Source organism: Bos mutus, chromosome X (assembly GCF_027580195.1).
Source record: "Bos mutus isolate GX-2022 chromosome X, NWIPB_WYAK_1.1, whole genome shotgun sequence".
Classification (NCBI taxonomy): Eukaryota; Metazoa; Chordata; class Mammalia; order Artiodactyla; family Bovidae; genus Bos; species Bos mutus.
Window position 1 is genome coordinate 6,808,922 of NC_091646.1, and position 22,667 is coordinate 6,831,588.

Sequence of the window (22,667 nt, forward strand, 5' to 3'; positions counted from 1 at the left end):
TTAACCACTGGCCTATATCTATTTTCATCCATAAGCTCTGTACTAGGGTGGCATTGCCAGATAAAACCCAGAACACCAAGTTAAAGTTGAATATCATGTAAACAACACTAATTTTAGTATAAATATCTCCAAAATATTGCATGGGATATGTTTATTATGTGTTTATAGAAGCATTTGTTGTATATCTGGAATTCAAATTAACTGAGCATCGTATGTTTTTATTTGCTAAATTTGGTAACTCTAGGTGGGGAGACTTCAGACAGGATGATGATGGCACAGCCTAGCCCTTGAAGAAGAGCACAATTTGCCACCCTAAAATATGCCTTTGGGAACAAGGATTATTTTAGGCTGATTATTAAACAGCAGACACTGAGAAAGTTCAGGAAACTGAGCAGAAAAGTGTTAGTAGTTCAGCTGTGTCCAACTCTTTGCAACCCCATGGACTATAGCCCACCAGGCTCCTCTCTCCGTGGAATTGCCTAGGAAAGAATACTGGTGTGGATTGCCATTTCCTTCTCCAGATCTTCCCAACCCAGGGATCAAACCCAGATCTCCAGCATTGCAGGCAGATTCTTTACTGTCTGAGGCACCAGGGAAGCCCCAACTGAGCAGAAGGTACCATTTGTAAGAGCTGTTTACATTTATAAGGGAAATCTCCATTTGTAAAGGCGTCTCCCTCTCTGTACCTGGAAGGAAAGAAGGGGAAGGAAAGGATGACAAAATCTCTAGAAACTCTTATCAATGGAGAAGTGAAGTGAAAGTCGCTCAGTCGTGTCCAACTCTTTTCAACCCCGTGGACTGTATAGTGCATGGAATTCTCCAGGCCAGAATACTAGAGTAGGTTGCCTTTCCCTTCTCCAGGGGATCTTCCCAACCCAGGGATGGAAACCAGGTCTCCTGCATTGCAGGCGGATTTGTTACCTGCTGAGCCACAAGGGAGAAGACCAAGACCTAAATCTGCATAACAACCATGCCTGCCCTTGTTTCTGTGCTTTTTCTGATATACTCCCATAACTGGCCACCTGCCCACACCATCTTTTGTCTTTGGCTGGAGATGGTCTTTAAGGTGGTGGCTTGGGCCATTTCAAAGAGTAACTCGGTTTTCCTGGTCTCTCCCATGTATACAAGAGGCACACATGTTATTAAACTTGTTTTTCTTGGGTTAGTCTGTTTTTATTACAGGAAGGGGGGGTTCTCAGCCAAGAACCCAGAAGAAGAGAGGGAAAATGATTCCCTCTACACACACCCTCAAGGGTCCCCCAGTTCAGGGGATGTGCAAAAACTTGACATGAATCAGATAGCTATCACTAAGACCAAGCACTCCAGAGTGTAAAACTCAGATCCCGGGAAATTTTAAATGGTGGCAGAGGGACTGTAGGATAAACTAGAAAAATTAGATATTATATTCAAGTTCAGCTCAGACTCCAGAGATCTCAGCTTCTGTAGTTTCTGGCAACGAGAATTGTACTCTTCCCGCCTCTCTTTGACCAGATTTCTGCCTTGTATCCATAAGGCAGCTTTGTGTGAATTAGAAAAAGGAATACTTTGCTTGGATCACCTGGCTGTGCAGCTTGGTGCATGGATCCTGGGCTGGACTCCAGCCCCCATGGTCCCCTTAGCTAGCTAGGCACAAGCTGCAGAACCCTTTGTGGCAGCTGTGAGCCTACTGCCCTTGTGACAGGTCTGCCTTTTTGCTGGCTAACTCGATTCATTCCAACTGCTTACTTTTTGTCTGCTTTGTTTCAGGGTCCCGGCTATCAGTAGGGGGGCCCTGCCCCCCACCACCCAAGTCTTGCTTTTGTAAAGCCATGTTCGTCAAAAGCATCCGTGTGCAAATTCCTTTGTTCATAATGGTGGCATTCAAGTTGAATTGTGCATGAAATTGTCTTGCTAAAGAAGCAGCTTTCTCTGTATAAAAGGGGGCAAGAGAAATTGAAGGATCTGATTAGTTAATAAGAATTCTGAGTAGTGAAATTCCAAATTAGCATAAAACAATTTCTCGTTCAGAGCACGTGCAGCACCAGAGTAAAAGAATTCTTCCTCTTTTTTTGTTAAAGCATTTTGTTCTAAAATAGTATAATCACAATAAGACATTCCAATGTGTGAATTATAGTATATTAAGTCATGACTAATTGCATTGATTTGCATTCAGCGTTTTTTAACATCTGTGTGGTAATTATCCTAATCCAATTTGTTATGCAGAATACAATCAGTGTTATGGATGTTAGTGTTTAGGGCCCCAGCACAATTTCCTGTAATAAAACGGAATGAAATACAAAGGTAGCTCAGGTGGAAAGACAGGCACATCTTTTATAGATATCAAACTTCCTTTCTTGATCTCCAAAATTAGCTGGGGGTGGGGGGTGGGGGGTGGGGAAGCAGAGATCAAACAAATTTAATTAGCATTTTAAAAGAAGGCCCAAGAAAACAGAGAAAGAGAGCACGTGCGCTCTAGAGAAGAGCCGAGCTAGAGCAAGCGGTATTCAACCGTCAGGAAGAAGACTTTTTTCTAACAGGCTGTGGCTTTCAGAAGCTGCCAGAAATAATGTCCTGACCCCGCTTAATAATGAACCAATGAGAGTGTGTTCTGCTGACATAGTGCTATTTCAGTAGGGGTTGCATCTTACCTGAGAATCAGGATTTAGCTTTAAACCTTTCATTTTTCTGTTCTTTTAGGTAAAAGGTAGACATGTGCCTGATAGCTCCGAAAAAGTCCTCGGAATCTAGGGCACAAAGTGTCTGTCCCAATGTGAGGGACAGGCAAAGAAAGCAGCTACCTCTGTGTCAGTGGTTGGGGTCCTAGAGACTCTTTCCCCTCTACCTCGGCACACACACGAACACACACACACAGACAGAAAACCTTGCCACTGCTGTGACTTTCCTACTTTGGTACATCCAGTTCTTTAACTTTTGGATCTGTCCCCTTTCAAAAAATTGCCAATTTGCCTCATCAAAAGTACACACCTTAGAGAGCAGCCTCTTTCAAAAAGAAGAGGCGTGAGAAGTAGGGAGACTCAAGAGGGAGGGGATATATCTATACAGAGAGCTGATTCACTACTGTTGTACAGCAGAAACACAACATTGTAAAGCAATTATCCTCCAAAAAAAAGAAAGAAGAGAGTAGAGAGAAGGTGAGGGTCCCAGATGTCAGAGAGGGAATAGAGGCTCTAAAGAGGTTAAAAAAAAAAAAAGACCTGAGAAGCAAAAGCGGCAGACCTTACAAACACTATTTATTCACTTACTTTGCTATTTAGCTGAGTACACAAGTTCTGGCACCCTGCAAAGGTGGAGAGAACCCACGCCTATGGGTAAAGAGAGCAAAGTAGACATCGGGTGCCCTCCGGCGCCCATCTTCTCCATGTCTCCTCCCCTTTTCCACCAGTCAGTCCCCATTCCCTTTCTATCACTCGCTTGGTCAATCCATAGTGTAAACTCCTGGGTCCCCAGCCTGACTAATACTGAAAGTCGCCAGGAAACCTTCTTAAATAGCCGCCTCATCTCCACATTAATTCAGGTATGGGTAAAGCTGCACCCGGGTGATTCTAATGGACGGTTCCACCCAACTAGCACTGGCTTCAGCTTAGGTTTCACCAAGTACGCCTGTCTGTGCAAAATTTGCCTGGGCAAATGAAGGTCACAGTGGTGTGGCAGATGCCAGACATAATGACCAAAACTATGCCTCAGCAGACTAGGCCTGAAAGAGACTTCCTCCTTGACCAAAACTTAGTCAGGCTCCTCTAAGCCCTATTTTCAACTAGGCATCGTTTTCAGCCCTGTCCTTGGCCTGCAGAGAATCCTTCTAAGTCAGTTTAGGGGAATATCCCCCTCACCTGAGATATATGATCACCCTGATATCTAATCAAGTTCTTTATCCCTCATCTTTGATTTCTGTGTCTTTGGCTTCCCTTAATAATAATCCTGTTATTAAGCCAGTTTAGCAAGAATTCCCTCACCTTTAGTCTGTCTTAGCTTCCCTGGTGGCTCAGACGGTAAAGAATCTGCCTGCAATGCAGGAAACTCAGATTCAATCCCTGGGTCAGGAAGATCCCTGGAAATGGAAATGGCTACCCAACTCCAGTATTCTTGCCTGGGAATCCCATAGACAGAGGAGCCTGGTGGGTATTGGTCCATGGGGTCTCAAAGAGTCGACACGACTGAGCGACTTTCACTTTAAATATTTTGTCTTTGTCAGCTAGGGCTGCTGTAACAAGCTACTACCAACTGGGTAGATTAAACAACATTTATTTCTTACAGTTTTGGAGGCTGGAAAGCCCAAGATCAAGAGGTTGACAGATGCAGTTTCTGATGAAAACCCTTTCCCTGGCTTGCAGACCTTCTTCTCACTGTATGTGGGAGAGGGGTGGAAGGTGCTCTGGCCTCTCTTCCACTTCTTATAAGGACACTAATCCCATCATGAGGGCCTCATCCTCATGACCTCCTCTAAACCTAATCACCTCCCAAAGGCCCCACCTCCAGATACCATTACAATGGGGATTAGGGTTTCAACATATGAATGGGGGCCACACAAACATTCAGACCATAGCAACATCTAATAAAATTCCTCCTGATTATTTTGCATCCACTTACCCCCTCACCCTGCTCATTGGCTTGTTATCCTTGTTATATTAAGAACTGAGTTCAGTCTCTCTCCCCTGTTGCAACAGTCTTGAAGAAAGTCTTCTTTACCATTTTAACAAGCCTCAGAATAACTGCTAACAGGTCCTTAAGGGAAAAAACTACCTCTGCCAGGCACCAGGACTCCACATAGCCAACTATTCTCTAGCTAGTCAAGGCCTGCTTCACTCCATTAAACAGGACCCCAGTGGCTCCACCCAGGTGCCTAATATATAATTAGGAAAGACTCTGCTAAGGATTGGCAGTCCTTGGTGGGGATTTGTTTGCTGTATCTGTGAGCAAAGTTATGAAATTCCCATCATTCAAACAAGTATTTACTCCAGCTCTTGTCATATGCTAGGAAACTGGGGAATAAAACTAGGCCCCTTTGCTCTCAAAATTCATAGAAAAGCAGGGAAGGCAGACAAGTAAATAGATAAGTACAGCACACTTGAGAGCTGTGACCAGCTCTTCATAACCATTTGCTGGAAGGTGGGGAGCCAGCTATTGTGATGAATTGGCACAGTCTCCCTTGGATCACACCTCTGAGGTGATGCCTTCACATTGTTTATACTGCAAAGCTGCTCCTACTTCCTACTTTTCTTTCTACAACATCATCCCACGGCACAACTTTTCCCCAGGGTTTCCTTCTAACTCCCAGCACATTCACCATTTCATGGCTAACCTCTGCCTATAAGATAAAGCTCAAATTTGTTAACCCTCCATTTCAGGTACCCCATGGTCCAGAAAGGATGGTTTAATCCCCATAAGCATCAGCAATCAGCAAGGCATGCCGGACACCTAGCTCAGGAAGTTAGAAGACAAGGCAGTGCACTTTTTCCTGGGACATGGGGTGCAGCGGGAAAGATGGCCACCCCCTGGCCCATCATGCACTGCACTGCATGAAAAACCTGGTGCTAAACCATTCATAGACTACCTGTTTCTGGGTCGGGATTTCATATGTAGCAGGGCAGCTCCCTCATTGTGATCTATTGAAAGTCAGCCCTTTCAATAAGGGTTTGTAAAAAACACAAGTGTTTGTAAAAAAAAAAAAAAAAAAAGATGAAAGGATGAAGGAAGGAATAATTTCAAAACAAAGAGGAAAAAAATAATAAGTAATTTTTTAAACTATATTAGAAGACAAGGCACTGCAGGACATTCCCTGATTTCTGTGTCTATGCTGTCTTCGCTGGACCTTGGCCAGTTTGGCAGGGGAGTTTGCAGTGGGAGTGTTGCTGTAGGGACTTTCCAACTCCAGGGGAAAGAGAAGGACTGGGCTAGAAAGGAGAAGCTAAAGAAAAAAAAAAAAAAGTGAGGCATAAGATAACCCACAGAAGCTACTAGTGCTGTCAACACCTATAACCACTGCAACTCCATGACAACCCATCATGCCAGCTGTGGTGCCTCCCTTCCTAGCAACCAGACTTCTCTCCCTTCTCCCAAAAGCAAGGGAGACAGCAGGATGGGCTACTAGCAACTTTGAGAAGTGGAAAGATAGCCTGATATCTGGGATTGCAGTCAGGCACCACTCAAACACTACCTTGCAAAGAAACTTTGAGGCCTCTCTCAGTCTCCATCTCCTCACCATTAAAATGGGGATGGGGACTTCCCTGGCAGTCCAGTGGTTAAGACTCTATGCTTCCACTGCAGAGAGCCCAGGTTTGAGCCCTGGTCAGGGAACTAAGATCCTACAAGCCATGAATCGTGGGGAAAAAAACAAAGAACAGAAAAAATGGAGATGATACTGTCATTCTCCCTACTTCCTAGACAGCCATGCCATGCCCTTGTCCAGGGGCTTTTCCCAACCCAGGGATCAAACCGGGGTCTCTTATGTCTCCTGCATTGGCAGGCAGGTTCTTTACCTAAGAATAGGTAAAGGTGCCACCTAAGAATAAAGACAGACCAAGGGCTCAAAAATGCTCTATTAACTTCAGCAGGTCAATTGAGCGTGCAAGCTTCTTATGACTATTCAGATGGGCCTTCCAGGCATTTTGAACAGGTTTTTTTTTTTTTTTTAAGATGTATTTTTTATTGAAGTAACATTATATAAGTTTCATGTGTACAACATTATTTTTCTAATTCTGTATGCTCCACAGGATGCTCACCACCAAAAATTTAGTCTCTGTCACCTTACAGTTGATCCCTTCACCCATTTTGCCCTCCCCCTCCCCCTTCCCCTGTCTTGTAACCACTATTCTGTTCTCTGTAGCTATGCCTTTGTTTTTCTTGTTTGATTTTTTTATGTTCCACACACACGTGAAATCATACAGTATTTGTCTTTCTCTGACTTATTTCACTTAACATAATACCCTGAAGGTCCATACATGTTGCAAATGGCAAGATTTCATTCTTTTTATGGTTGAATAATATTCCACTGTATGAATATGTGTATATATACACACACACATATATATCACATCTTTATTCATTCATCTGCCAATGAGCACTTAGGTTGTTTCCATATCTTGGCTATTATAAATTATGCTGAGATGAACATCAGATCAGTCACTCAGTCATGTCGGACTCTTTGCCACCCCATGAATCGCAGCACGCCAGGCCTCCCTGTCCATCACCAACTCCTGGAGTTCACTCAAACTCACGTCCATCGAGTCAGTGATGCCATCCAGCCATCTCATCCTCTGTCGTCCCCTTCTCCTCTTGCCCCCAATCCCTCCCAGCATCAGAGTCTTTTCCAATCAGTCAACTCTTCGCATGAGGTGGCCAAAGGACTGGAGTTTCAGTTTCAACATCAGTCCTTCCAATGACCACTCAGGACTGATCTCCTTTAGGATGGACTGGTTGGATCTCCTTGCAGTCCAAGGGACTCTCAAGAGTCTTCTCCAACACCACAGTTCAAAAGCATCAATTCTTCGGTGCTCAGCCTTCTTCACAGTCCAACTCTCACATCCATACATGACCACAGGAAAAACCATAGCCTTGACTAGACGAACCTTTTTTGGCAAAGTAATGTCTCTGCTTTTGAATATGCTGTCTAGGTTAGTCATAACTTTCATTCCAAGGAGTAAGCATCTTTTAATTTCATGGCTGCAGTCACCATCTGTAGTGATTTTGGAGCCACAAAAAATAAAGTCTGACACTGTTTCCCCATCTATTTCCCATGAAGTGGTGGGACCGGATGCCATGATCTTCGTTTTCTGAATGTTGAGCTTTAAGCCAACTTTTTCACTCTCCTCTTTCACTTTCATCAAGAGGCTTTTGAGTTCCTCTTCACTTTCTGCCATAAGGGTGGTGTCATCTGCATATCTGAGGTGATTGATATTTCTCCCGGCAATCTTGATTCTAGTTTGTGTTTCTTCCAGTCCAGCGTTTCCCATGATGTACTCTGCATATAAGTTAAAGAAGCAGGGTGACAATATACAGCCTTGATGAACTCCTTTTCCTATTTGGAACCAGTCTGTTGTTCCATGTCCAGTTCTAGGGGTGCATATATCTTTTTTAATTAGTGTTTTTGCATTCTTCAGATAAATACCCAGGAGTGGAATTGCTGGACTGTGTGGTAATTCTATTTTTAGTTTTCTGAAGAACCTCCATACTGCTCTGCATAGCGGCTGCACCAATTTACATTCCCAGCAATAAAGCCTGATGGGGCCCTTTTCTCACATCCTCGCCAACACTTGTTGATGTTTGCCTTGCAAGGTTTGTAACAACACACATGATGGCAACAGGGACAAGAAGAGGGAACAGCAGTGACTCAGACACAGGTTCTCCGAGTCCCCTCCCCCATAGGCACTGGGTACTTGGTGGGATAAATTGCTTCAGCCACCACCTTCCCTCACCTCCTGTTGACATGACAGCAAAGCACCTGCTCTATCAAACATAGAAACCAAGACTTACCCACAAACAACCGTTCCGTACCCCTCATTCTTTTTGAAAACTGGTCATTATCATTCTCGAAGTCCTGGTGCTGGCATGCCCTGAGAAATATCCATTTATGAAAGCCATTGTGCCGCAGAAGAGCCTTTGCAAGCCTTCTTTCCAACTGAATTTGAACCGGCAGACAGGTCCCCAGGCTAAAGAGAGAAGTAAGTGGAGTGTGTCTGGCATATTTGCAACTTTTCAGCAAACTACTCCCGACTCATCGAAACATCTCCACTCTTGACTCAGGGCCCTGGGGTTGGGGGAGAGAATGGGCAACACTCTGCCCCATTGACATTGACTTGGCATGTTGGCCAACAAGAAAACATTACACTCTCACTTTTCTTGTTTGCTTGTTCGGCTGCACTGGGTCTTAGTCGCAGCATGCAGGATCTAGTTCCCTGACCAGGGATCAAACCCAGGTACTCTGCATTGCGAGTACAGCGTACAGAGTCTTAACCACTGGACCACCAGGGACATCCCCACACTCTCACTTTGAAGGGGAGGAAGCATCACAGACTTCCTGCAAGGTCCAGAGGGAGATTTATTCTAGGGGTGGAAGGACATAGAGTTTTGTCCATTGCCCTATAGATAGCCACCTGCTAATAAGGAGGATCTTACTTTGTTAGGCCTCTGAAAACTCACAAAAATCTCCTTTGGTTATCACTGTCCATCACTCGGCAGCTGGCCCCAGTCATGAGGAATTTTGTGGTATTGCCTATAAATCAGTGTAGCAAAGGAGAGCTGCTGCAGCCTTGTATTCTGTGACTCTTGTTTGGAAGCTCTTTTATTTCTTCTCTTCCTATAGGCAGCACATGGGACTGATTTGATAAAGGCCAAGGTCTAGAGACAGAAGTAGCAAGGGGCTTAACAACGAACACCCCCTTGGCATCTTTCCTTTCCCTACCATGACTTGAGGCTTCCAGAGGGGTCTGCAGGCTTTCACACAAAGTTCTGAGCTTTGTGACTGTTCAAACATCAAGGCATCAGTAAGGGTCTGAGGTCAGGTGAGATTGGTTGGGGCAGTGGAGGGGGCAGCGGGGTGAATTAGCAGATGAGGCTTAGGTCAGAGCTTTTAAAAGGGCTGAAAATGCTCTCCTTTCATCAATCAAGCTAAAAAAGAGAAAGTGAGAGAGAGAGAGAGAATGGGACAGAAAATTGGAAAATTAAGTGGAGACCAAGCCAGGAACACAGGGAGCTGTACTCATATACTTCTTTGAGAGTCCCGTACCACTTAAATGCCTTTTAGCCATTTAAAAGCACAGACTCTAGCTGAGTACTACACAATGTAACCCTCTGCAATGATGGAAATGTGTTATAAATACACTACCCTATAGTGGTAGCCACTGGCCACATGTGGCTGTTAAGCACTTGAAATGTGATTGGTATGACTGAAAAACTGAATTTTAAACTTTATTTTTTTATTAATTAAATGATTTAAAATTTTTTAATTCATTTAAATTTCAACTTTAATAGCTACATGTGGCTAGTGGCTACGATGGACCAGTACTGGTCTAGAGTTACCAAACTCTGGGTTCAAATGCCAGATCTGCCTCTTATTAGCTAGGAAACTTTAGCAAGTTATTTAACATCTGTGCCTCAATTTATTCATCTGCAAAATTGGAATATAAGGATTCTCACAGGACTGTTGTGAGGATTAGAGGAATTAATATGTATAAAGTGATTAGAGAAGTGGCTAATGCATCATAAGTGCTGTATATAATTTGTTTTTCCAATTAGAGACACAGAGTGACATTCCCATAGCCACTGAGAGGCCTCTGTAGAGAGAGAAAAAGGCCCTTCTCCGCTACAGAGATAGCAGGTGGAATTCATTCATACTGCTTATGCCAGACTTCAGAAGAGATGCAATTCAAATCATGGTCCTTCTCCTGAAGGGCTGGGAGCAGTGTGTGTGTGTGGTAGGGTGTAGAAGGAAGTGCTCAACCCTAGTCACCATCTGCAACTAGCTCCTCATCACAGATCACAGAATGCTCCTTGTCCTTCCAAGCTCATCCCCTTACAGGTATGTGAGAGAATTCAGACAGGTGTCACCATCCTCAGTAATGGGAGACAGTGAGTTGTGGCCATGGAAATCTGCATTCGAGTCCCAACCTAACTGTTAACTTACCAAGGTGAGGTTAGGTGAAGGACTTACTCTCCCTGAACCTCAGTTTCCCCATCTGTAAAGTAGGGGTATCTTAAGTTCTCTCTTCCAAGATCGGTGTGATGACTGAAGGGAATAATGTAAGCAAAGTGCTTAGTGCAGCACCTGGTAGCTGCTATTTCCTTATCCACTTCTGTATGTTGGAATGAGAACCAATCCAGTCAGTAAGTGAGTGAGGTTCTTTCACAATCCATCATCAACAATTCTCTGAGCTCAGTTTGGGGATAAGGACATCTACTTCCTATTGCCCAGAAAAGTGGAAATTAACTGTAAAGCCATGGCTAAAATCCAGTCCTGCTGCCTCCTAGCCCTAGGCCAGGCAAGTGCAACAAAGGGCCTGCTGGCTGCTAATTTCTGATGGGGTTATAGAGTGTTTTTTTTTTCATCAATCACTCTCACTGTAAGGAACACAAGTGCAAGTTACTTCGTTAAAAGCACTCACACATAACTGGGTACATTTACATATTAAGCAGGCAACTGAGACTCTAATCTTTCTATTTTATGTACAGCTGTAATCATTCCTCAGCATCAGAACACTTGTTAAATACTCAGGATACTACAGAGAACTCTCAAACCTTTGCTAAGGACAGGTGATGATTTGAAAAGCACTCCCATTCACAAGCTGGAGGCAAGCTCCCCTCAACATTCCTTGTACCCTGGTGACCATGTGTGCAGGCAACCCTGGAGCTCAGACTGACACAAAGCATAAACAGAGGGATGGCTATGGGTCTCTTGGGCCCCTGAAGTTTGATGTATCTGAATAGGTAACTAGTACATATAGGGAGCAGGTCTCTATTAGTCTGTGCACCCTGTTGTTGGTTTGGAAATGGAGCAGAGAAGAGAGACAGAAAATTCCAGTGCTCTGAGCAGCAGTTGTGGGAAGAAAGGTCAGTAGTGTGGCTCCGCAGAGAAAAGGAAGGCAGAGTGCCTCTGAGAAACTTGGCCTTCTTACAACACTGTTGTCTCAGATCAGCTCTAAATTCAGCCCCTCCACTCGAAAAATAACTCCAATTCAAAACCCAATCCAGACAAATACCAAACCAAACAAAGGCGTTATAAGAAAACTAGAGGTGCCGCCATATCTGCTGCTGCCGCCGCAGTTGCAAATGCAGTGTCGGGACCCGGCTGCCTCCACGCCGCCGCCAAGGGCTGAAGACGATGGATGGGCAGCAGCAGCAGCGACTCGGCTCCCGACTGCTGGGACCAGGTGGACATGGAAGCACCGGGTTTGGCCCCGAGCGGGGACTGAGCCTTCTTGGCGTTGGCGGCGGGCGCCGCCGAGGTGCAGCATGAGCCCCTCAGCTCGGCCTTCAGCCATCAGCTCAACATCAACGCCAAACCCTTCGTGCCTAACGTCCATGCCGTGGAGTTCATGCCGGCCTTCCTGCGGGGCCCGAGCCAGCCGCAGACCGCCCCCCCCCCCCGATGACGCCCCCGGATTCTATGAAGCCTGTCCGGGCGCGGGCGACCCTCAAGGTAAAAAAGGCTGGGACGGGGGGGGCGGGGCACCTGTGGAACATTCCAAAGAGGAACAGTTATTGTGGCGTGAAGGTTCCAATTCAGCCGTTACCATGGAACTTTCAGAACCTGTTGTAGAAAATGGAGAGGTGGAGATGGTTTTAGAAGAGTCATGAGAGCACAATAAAGAAGTAAGTGAAGCCGAACCAGGGGGTAGTTCTTTGGGAGATTTGGGGCCCCCAGAAGAAAGTGGCCAGGAAATGATGGAGAAAGAGGAAATCAGAAAATCGAAATCTGTGGTCGTACCCTCAGGTGCTCCTAAAAAAGAACACGTAAATTTGGTATTCATTGGGCATGTCGATGCCGGGAAATCAACCATTGGAGGACAGATCATGTTTTTGACAGGAATGGTTGACAAAAGAACACTTGAGAAATATGAAAGAGAAGCTAAAGAAAAAAATAGAGAATCTTGGTATTTGTCCTGGGCCTTAGATACAAACCAGGAAGAACGAGACAAGGGTAAAACAGTAGAAGTGGGTCGTGCCTATTTTGAAACGGAAAAGAAACATTTCACGATTTTAGATGCCCCTGGCCATAAGAGTTTTGTCCCAAATATGATCGGTGGTGCTTCTCAAGCTGATTTGGCTGTACTGGTAATCTCTGCCAGGAAAGGAGAGTTTGAGACTGGATTTGAAAAAGGTGGACAGACAAAAGAACATGCAATGTTGGCAAAAACGGCAGGGGTGAAATATTTGATAGTGCTTATTAATAAGATGGATGATCCCACAGTAAATTGGAGCGTTGAGAGATATGAAGAATGTAAAGAAAAGCTAGTGCCCTTTTTGAAAAAAGTCGGGTTTAGTCCCAAAAAGGACATTCACTTTATGCCCTGCTCAGGGCTGACCGGGGCAAATATTAAAGAGCAATCAGATTTCTGCCCTTGGTACACTGGATTACCATTCATTCCCTATTTGGATAATATGCCAAACTTCAACAGATCCATTGATGGACCAATTAGACTGCCAATTGTGGATAAGTACAAGGATATGGGCACTGTGGTCCTGGGAAAGCTGGAATCAGGATCCATTTTTAAAGGCCAGCAGCTTGTGATGATGCCAAATAAGCACAGTGTGGAAGTTCTTGGAATACTTTCTGATGATGCTGAAACTGATTATGTAGCCCCAGGTGAAAACCTTAAAATCAGACTGAAGGGAATTGAAGAAGAAGAGATTCTTCCAGGATTCATACTCTGTGATCCTACTAATCTTTGCCATTCTGGACGCACATTTGATGTTCAGATAGTGATTATTGAGCACAAATCCATCATCTGCCCAGGTTATAATGCAGTGCTGCACATTCATACTTGTATTGAGGAAGTTGAGATAACAGCCTTAATCTCCTTGGTAGATAAAAAATCAGGAGAAAAGAGTAAGACACGGCCCCGCTTCGTGAAGCAAGATCAAGTGTGCATTGCCCGTTTAAGGACAGCAGGAACTATCTGCCTTGAGACATTCAAAGATTTTCCTCAGATGGGTCGTTTTACCTTAAGAGATGAGGGTAAGACCATTGCAATTGGCAAAGTTCTGAAACTGGTCCCAGAGAAGGACTAAGCAGTTTTCTTGATGCCCCTATACCATACTGGGAGAATTGACTATGATAAAGTTCACCATCTTCTCTTATTTACTACACATTGACAAACTTTTCTCCATCTTTTGCAAAGAAAAATTCCACAGCAAAAATCCATGTTTTGTCAGCTATCATGTTGAGATCTCAGCTATGTCACTGCTGAATTTACCCACAATTTCCTCCTCCTATTCCATTCTGCTTCCTTGAACAAAATCAGTAAAATCTTTGTAACTGATGTGGATGTAATTGTCTATAACAATGAAAAATTAATACATTTTTAATTTTTAATTTTCCTTTAAGATACTTAGACAACCCTTGTTCCAATTAGACCAATCAGAGTGTGTCAGTGTGTGTGTACATGTTAAAGACAACTAACATGTGAATAAAATATTCCATTTGAAAAAAAAGAAAACTAGAGACCAGTATCTTTCATGAACACAGACCAAGAACTGCTCAACAAATTATCAGCAAATTGAATTCTGCTAAGTCACTTCAGTCGTGACTAACTCAAAAGCATATATACTATATGATTCCATTTATACAACATTCTGGAAAAGGGAAAACTACAGAAATAGATCAGTTGTTGCCAAAGGTTGGTATGGGGCATGGGATTGACTGCAAACGAGCTCAGACAACTTTTGGTGGATAATGAAAATCTTCTATATCTTCATAGTGTTGGTGTTGGTAAAGATATTTGTCAAAACTCACTGAATAGTACTTTAAAAAAAGAGAACTTTATGGTATGAAAATTATAGCTTAATAGGGACTTCTCGGAGAAGGCAATGGCACCCCACTCCAGTACTCTTGCCTGGAAAATCCCATGGATGGAGGAGCCTGGTAGGCTGCAGTCCATGGGGTTGCTAAGAGTCGGACATGACTGAGTGACTTCACTTTCACTTTTCACTTTCATGCATTGGAGAAGGAAATGGCAACCCGCTCCAGTGTTCTTGCCTGGAGAATCCCAGGGACGGGGGAGCCTGGCTGGCTGCCGTCTATGGGGTCGCACAGAGTCAGACACGACTGAAGCGACTTAGCAGCAGCAGCAGCAGCAGGAACTTCTCTGGCAGTCCAGTGATTAGGACTCCACACTTCCACTGCAGGGGATACGTGTTGGATGCCTGGTCAAGGAACTAAGATTCCGCATGCCACATGACGCGGCCAAAAAAAAAAAAAAAAAAGAAAGCAAACGATACCTTGATAAACCTGACTTAAAAAACAGGAATCGTATTATGAGCCCATGATAGAGAAAGGGCCTACCAAGCTTGTCTTCCATCCTGAAGGCACGTGTGTTTGGGAGGGAATGTCTCACATTCAGGAAGGACTTTCATACTTGCCCTGTTTGTCAGAATGCCAAGCTTGGGAGGTTTGCCTTTTGATTAACAGTTGATTAATAGTTGATTAACTATTTAGGGAAGAATGGTGCAAATGGGAAACAGTCACCAATGCACAGTAGTTCAGGGCATAGGTTTTGACATCAGGCCGATATGGGTTCAAATCCTAGCTTTGCTATTTCCAACTTCTGTGACCTGGGTAACCCATTTAATCTCTCTAAGCCACAGTTTGCTCATTTCTAAGACAAGCAATAATATCCAATTATCTCCCTGGGGTAGGTGAGAAGCTCAAATGAGCAACAGAAGTGAAAGTGCCTGGCACCCAGGTGTAACATAGTGATGGGAGATAACATAGGAAGTAATGTATATGCAAGTGTTTGGTAAATGGTAACCAATCTTATTCCTAAATCAAAAGATGCTGTGGGGTAGAAAGAGGGCAGCCTGGCTGGTAGGAAAGTTATGTGGGAGGGGTTGGTGCCTCCCACCTGCAACCACACTTAACCCTGCTCCCCACTTGTGACAATACCCATTCAGTGGGCGACCTACATTCTGGAATTTCCAGGACAGCCACAACACAAGTCCATCCTCGCAGGGGACCACATGTCAGAGTTGGGGGGAAATAGAGGGACTGTAGTTAGGGTTAGGGTTCCTAGCCTCTCCCTCCTGCGCCTTCTTCCTATCTCTTCTTTCCTCTCCACCCCAACAGTGGCGAAGTGCCCAGACTTCTTTCGTAGGAAATCAAACAGAACTAGGAAGGTAAATCTCCTGGGGTGGGGGTGGGCGGTGGGTAGGTAGGGGAGGCAACCAAAAATCCACCCACCTCAGTACAATACATTTGAAGTCCAACTAGAAGTGTTTGAGAGATCACCGCTCCTGTAGTTATCTGTGACACCCCTCCTGTCCCCCGACCCCATACCTGCTCCCACCCGCTCTGCTCCTCTGTCGCCCCTCCCTTCCCCAGAGGTGGCTACAGTTGAAAAAACAACATTTGTCTCCCAGCTGATCAACTGGGACTGAGAGGAAGGCAAATGAATTATTTCGGTTCAGCAGCAAGTGCGAGCGTGGGTTTTTCAGCACCCGCCCCCCCTTTTTAATTAATGAACAACCTCGTCCACGGCCGCTCCCCGTATGTATGCAAAACAGCTTCTTCATTTGAAATCCCTGTTGTTGAATGTGTACGTGGGGCACAATCACATTGCCGCCCCCTGTTTTGCATAAGAAACCGCTGTTTCCAAGATAAGAATCTTTTCATTTAGCCGTCATGAGCTCATCTTTTTTCCTGTGCATTGTGGCTCCGGCTCCTTTGAGTCAATACCCAAACAATGACTGCCTGCACTCGCTCCAGGCACCCTCCGGCCCCCAGCCCCCAGCCCCTGAAGACAGAAGGCTGTAGCATCCGGAAGCCTGCTTAGGCAGGCAACGCAAGATCTTTTCAAACCTCAGATGTCAAGAGGGCAAGAAATAAGATTCGAAACCTCTGCAAATCTTCCTCTGGCTTCAAAACAGAGCCTGGGAAAGAAGCCGTGAATGGCGGTGGCGTGTATGGCAGGGGGCGGACAGGCAGTGTCCTGGGATCATGAACAGTCTGGGAAATCGAAGGTCGGGGAGTGAGGCACCCACAAGTGTGCAAAGCTGCTCAGCCACTCCTCCTGTGTCCCTGATCATCAGACTGCATCCTGTCCCTGCCCTTTGGTTTGGAACAACCACGCCCACAGCAAAAACCACACAATGCACTGCACTCAAATTAGAAACTGGAAGGGGCCTCAAGAGTCTATGGAATCGAAACCCTTTCCTCCTTCGGTCTGTAGGTAAATTAAGGCCCGGGGGGGGGGGGGGGCAACGTGCCTAATAACACTGGCAGATAATTAGCTGAAGAGGTAGGTGCTAAAACTCCAGTTTGAATGCGGTTTCTTGCACCACACATGGCTGACTCTGGAGGGAATAAATAACACTTGTGTAGAAAGCGCTGAGGAAAAAGATAAGATAGAAGATTAACTGAGATCCCAGTATAGGATAAAGCCTGTATAAACAGTAGGGCTTTTACTGTTAGCCTCATTTGTAGCAGAGATTTTCAAAAGAGTCAGGAGAACAGCAAAAGTTTAAGCTTTAGCAGTGAGAAGGAATTCTGCAGAAGCCAGTTGAGTTTCCAGGCAAAATGTATATAGTCACTGTACTCGGCGGAATGGGGCTACGGCTGCTGCTGCTGCTAAGTCGCTTCAGTTGTGTCCGGCTCTGTGCTGCGGGGTTGCCTTCAACTCAGCAGTCATTGTTTCCCCTTTAGGGAGAGGAAATCGTGCAACAAAGAAGCCTTAATCGAACCATAGATAACGAACACGTATCCTGAGGGAGGCCAGGTGCACTGAGGCCCTTAAGAAAGGGGGAAGACAAAGGCCGCGCCTTCAGAGAGCCTGAGAGGATAGAGCCTGAGAGGATAGACGTTTCGTCTCTGCAGTGTGAACTTACATCCCTTCAGGGCAGAGCCTACGTATCCTTGGTAACTGCTAGCATCCAAGAGCTCGCAGTAGGAGTCGAATCTATCCCTGCTGATTGGTTGGTAGGCTAGGATCGACAAGACCTCCCGCGCTGACTCTAAAGCGTTCACAGCCTAGCTTTTCTCCATGTTTGGTGGAGAGGAACCTTTATTACATTTCAAACGAACAGTTCCACCCCACCCTCCACCCCCACCCTGGGACTTTGAGAAAGCTCCAGTGACTCCCCAGTGTGTTGACCCCTCAGGGTGGGGGGGGGGCGGCGCTCAGATTGCGGGGGCGAAGGTCGGGGGGCGGCGTTTTCCTACTAGGCATCAGAAGAAGTAATGTTTCAACATCCCCGAATGATATTGCTGAGAAAAGCCACTGTGCAGTCAGAAGGAAAGATTTCCTTCACCTATCAGTTTGTTGCTGTTTAGTCGCTCAGTTGTGTCCAGCTCTTTTTGTGACCCCATGGACTATAGCCCACCATGCTCCTCTGTCTATGAGATTCTCCAGGCAAGAATACTGAAGTGGGTTGTCATTTCCTTCTCCAGGGGATCTTCTCAACCCAGGGATCAAACCCGCTTCTTCTGCATTGGCAGGCGGATTCTTTACGGCTGAGCCACCCACCAGGGAAACCCACTTATCAGTTTGGGGGAACATAAATGAATCTTATTTCGCAGATAAAAAAGGAGCACTAGAACCAAAGGCAGGAGACCTGGGGTTCACATCCTAAATTGGCCCCTCACTAGTGTCAGGGAGGGGGAAATTTCCCTCTTCTGCTCTTGGTTCTTTAAGTTGGTCAAATAAATAAAATGACACAAAAATTAACAGGAGGAGAAAATCCAATTTAATTTTGTGTGTATGGGGGCTCCATAGGACTATGAGGCTCACAGGACTCCTGGACTAAAGAGAAGAGGATAAGGCCTGGGACATCAAAGGGAAGGAAAGCAATTCACAGGAAGATGAAAAAGAGAATGTTTGTACACAAATGTTTCCTGGGCCATACAGAAACAATGGGACACAGAGGGCAATTTGAACAAACAGACTTTGCTAGGTTCCTCCCTGCCCACCACACCTAGTTCATATTATGCTGTAGTTATCTATGGTGATATCTCCCTTCCTAGGACTTCCCATGTGGGGCTCGTGGTAAAGAACCTGCCTGCCAATGCAGGAGACATAAGAGATAGGGGTCGATCCCTAGATCAGGAAGATCCCCTGGAGGAGGGCATGGCACTGCACTCCAGTATTCTTGCCTGGAGAATCCTATGGACAGAGGAGCCTGGCAGGCTACAGTCCATAGGGTCTCAAAGAACAGGAAACGACTGAAGCGGCTTAGCACGAATGTACCCTTCCTAGAACAGGTCTTCTGTGTAAATTCTTTTAGGCAGTTAGGGGGAGGTCAAAAGTTCTTTCTGGGCTTCCCTGGTGGTCCAGTGCTTAAGAGTCCACCTGCCAATGCAGGGGACACAAGTTCAATTCCTAGTCTGGGAAGATCCCACAGACTCGTGCACCACAACTTCTGAGCCCATGCTGTGGAGCCCGTGCGCTGCTACTGCTGAAGCCCACACATCCTAGAGCTCATGCCCTGCAACGAGAAGCCACTGCAATGAGAAGCCTGCGCACCGCACTAGAGACTAGCCCCTGCTTGCCACACCTAGAGAAAACCCACGTACAGCAACAAAAACCCGGTACAGCCAAAAATAAAATTAATTCAATTTAATTAATTTTAAAAGTTCTTCCTGAGTCTTTTGGGCCTTGATAGTTTTCAGCTCAAAATAATCTGCATACCAAAGTGACACATCGTGGGGCAAGCCTGCCCTAAACCCCATCAATTTCCTCTTCAGAGACTTCCCTTGAAGTTTTACAGTCCAGAAGTTGAGTTGATAAACTGTTCCTTCTCAATGAACCAGTCACCTAATCCTAACACTAGGTCGGTTCAGTTCAATTCATTTCTGAAATCAGTGATGCAGATGGGCCCTCAAAGTCAGGCCTCTAGTGCAAGCAATCAGGTGTTTAAGAGAGGCATTTCTATGGAAACAAAAGAAGAACAATGGTTAACGACTGGAGCAGACCATAATCTCTTTCTGAGTTCTGAAGCAGCCAGCTGAGAAGATTTTTATTATCAAAGCATTTTCAAATGGACTGAGGGCAGGCAGTGACGATGCTGTAAGCTCAGCCTCTCTGTACCAGTGCCGAATCAAATCTCAGACAGAGTTTTGGGTGAAGTAGAAAAGAATAGCTCTATTGCTTTTCCAGACAAAGAGGGACACAGCGGGCTCCTCCTCTTGAAAACTATGTGTCCCAACCCAGGGGAGTTTGGTGAGGAGTTTTATGGCGAAAGGCTAAAGGCTGGGGCTGCTGATAAAATTAAGGTGTGTGCCCGGCCTGCATTGTTTAATCTTGTCTCAGGTAATCTTCTTGATGAGCTTCTCTGGTTCCTTTAGTTTGGCCTCAGGTGGTCTTCTCTGATATGAAAAAACGCTGACATCTTTCATTTGCTGGGTTTTAATTCTATGGTGGTGGTGGTTTAGTTGCTAAGTCATGTCTGACTCTTGCAATCCACAGGTGGTGGTTTAGTCGCTAAGTCATGTCTGACTCTTGCAATCCCACGGACTGTAATCTGGCAGGCTCCTCTGTCCATGGGATTCTCCAGGCAAGAATACTGGAGTGGGTTGCCATTTCCTTCTCCAGGGGATCTTACTGACCCAGGAATCAAACCCCCAGTCTCCTGCATTGCAGGCAGATTCTTTACTGACTGAACTATGAGGGAAGATTTAATTCTATAAAGGGCTTAAAGACATTTTGTGTATCCCTTGAGGTGGAGCCTACCCCAAAGCAGCAGTATTGTTTCTTGGCTGTCTCCACCTTGTCTTTGCATCCCCTCTCTTCCCTGATTAGCAATTGTTTGAATGTGCCCTTTGGAACTCAGGGAAAGTCATGGAGGCTGGAGGGAGACAGAAAGGCTTCCAGGTCCAGGAGCCCCACAAGGTCCTGCTCAGTTTCAGTGACAATCGGCTGGATGTTTCTGGTTTGCAGTTTGAATGCCTCTGGTGATCTTTCTGAGTGGCCCACAGAGCTACAGGCATGAAGATTGTCTATACATGAACTGTTGTGATTTCTCTGATGTTTATATCAAGATGTCCAAGTTTAGTTTAAATAGCTTTGCACAAAGAGAAACTTAAGTTCTTAATGAATCTTGGTCAGGAAAATTGGAGGAAAAAAAGTTGAAAACATTGGAGAATTGTAATGAAGTACTGGAGGAAACTGGAAGAGTTTAAGGATCCAGTTCAGTTCACAGGTAGGAAACAAAACATTAAAAAAGAGATAAATTTGCCATACCAAAAAAAAAAAAAAGTGAACAGCAGTAGAATCTAATATCCAAAAAGATTTATTGCTGAAACAATTTTTGTCTCTAAAATTACTCCCATTTTTTACCAAAGTTAGCCAAATTAAGACATTTCTTTGCAAAATAAGTCTAGTTTCAATCACCTTGCCCTGATTATTCACATAAGTATGGCAAGAATAGCGATTGCCCATATAGGCTCTTTTAAATCTTCTTTGCTGGGACTTTTCATAAGGAGTCTCAGGTTGACCTTTAAATGCCCCTTGAGGCCAGGAATCCTAGCCAGAAACTTGCTATCAGACTTGCTGCAATACCTATAGATTTGGCTGAAATCCTCTCCTCAAGAGTCCCCAAATATTCTGAGGTTCCTGTACCTGCAGGGAAGTGACCTTCCTTTCTCACCTGGTAAGGCTGCTGAAAACCCTATAGTCAAGGTACCATACTATATTTCCAGGGGGTTTAATTGGCACCATAAAGTCAATTTTTGTTCCTTAAAGCTGTCTGCTCATATCTGAGTCTATGCATGTCTCTCTCAAATATGACTTTCCAGTCAAAGCCTTGGTGATATAACATTTCTAATTAACACATCTAATTGTGTCCTGTAACAAGGAGAATAGATTCTTATTAAAATTATGCAAATAACTATATTGCTATGAAAATACGAATACTTACTACAAGTTTCGAAATTCTGGAGGGATCGGGTAGGGAGAAAAAGTAAATGTCTCATCTTTATTGACAAAGGTATAGCTTACCAAATTATTGACAGCTTAAGAAGAATGATAAAAATTTCCCTTAAATCTGGAAAAACAAAACATTTTTTAAAAAACAATAATGTTTCTAACAAAAAGTCATAAAAAATTATTATTACCCATCTCAGCTGATTCAGTCTCTTGTAATTATTACTTGTTCTGCTTGAATCCAATTTATTTTTGTTAATTTTGGAAATGTTTACCCATTTAAGTTTTATGATCTTAAACTTATGAGAAACCTGTGTATGTCAAAAGTCCTTTTCATGAATCTCCTTGAAGATGAAGCAGTTTTTAAAATTGAAGTATAATTGACTTGCAATGGTATATTAATTTCTGCTGTACAGCAAAGTGATTTAGTTATACATATATGTACATTCTTTTTCATATTGCGTATTCTTATTTTTATTTATTTTTTGGCCATGCTGCGTGGCTTGTGGGATCCTAGTTCCCTGACCAGGGATCAAACCCAGGCCCTTGGCAGTGAAAGTGTGGAGTCCTAACCACTGGACTACCAGGAAATTCCCTTAAATGCACTTTAAAAATTATCTTAGCTAATTTGAGCCTTCCTCTTAAGGGCCATTAGAATTTCAGGTTGTAATCTCCCTGAGAGCTGACAGCAGTTTGGTAAAACACTAGCCACAAGTGGACTTTAGCCCACATTTTCTTAGCTGCATGTGGGATATAACCCACATTTTTGTCCAGCCATATTGTGGATCACCTAACCTGATAGTTGCCAAATCAAGTTCCCAGGATATAAAACAAATTTAGTGAGATTTTGGCCTGTTGTTGCTGTTACTGTTGTTAGACATCTACAACTTCTGGGATCATAGTTCTTAGACATAAAATAAACAGGTGGGCTGGAAGGTGGTATGCGTAACTCTTTGGATTTTAAGAAGAGGTAATTTACATTGACTGTGGAGTTTTGTGTTTTGTTCTGATTTTAAGAAAAGACGGAATTTACAATGACTGTGGAGTTTTGCTTTTTGTTCTAATTTCTTGTTCTTTCATCTTGTTACAAGTGTCTCTAAGGCT

The 22,667-nt window shown here is 44.4% G+C and overlaps 1 protein-coding gene across 1 annotated transcript; it reads left to right on the forward strand.

Moving 5' to 3' along the window:
* Positions 1 to 12,225: 12,225 nt before the first annotated feature.
* Positions 12,226 to 13,828, forward strand: LOC102278017 (eukaryotic peptide chain release factor GTP-binding subunit ERF3B). Its single transcript, XM_070365783.1, is given in 1 exon segment — positions 12,226 to 13,828. A coding segment is annotated over 1 exon segment (1,497 nt). The 3' UTR covers positions 13,723 to 13,828.
* Positions 13,829 to 22,667: the final 8,839 nt, after the last annotated feature.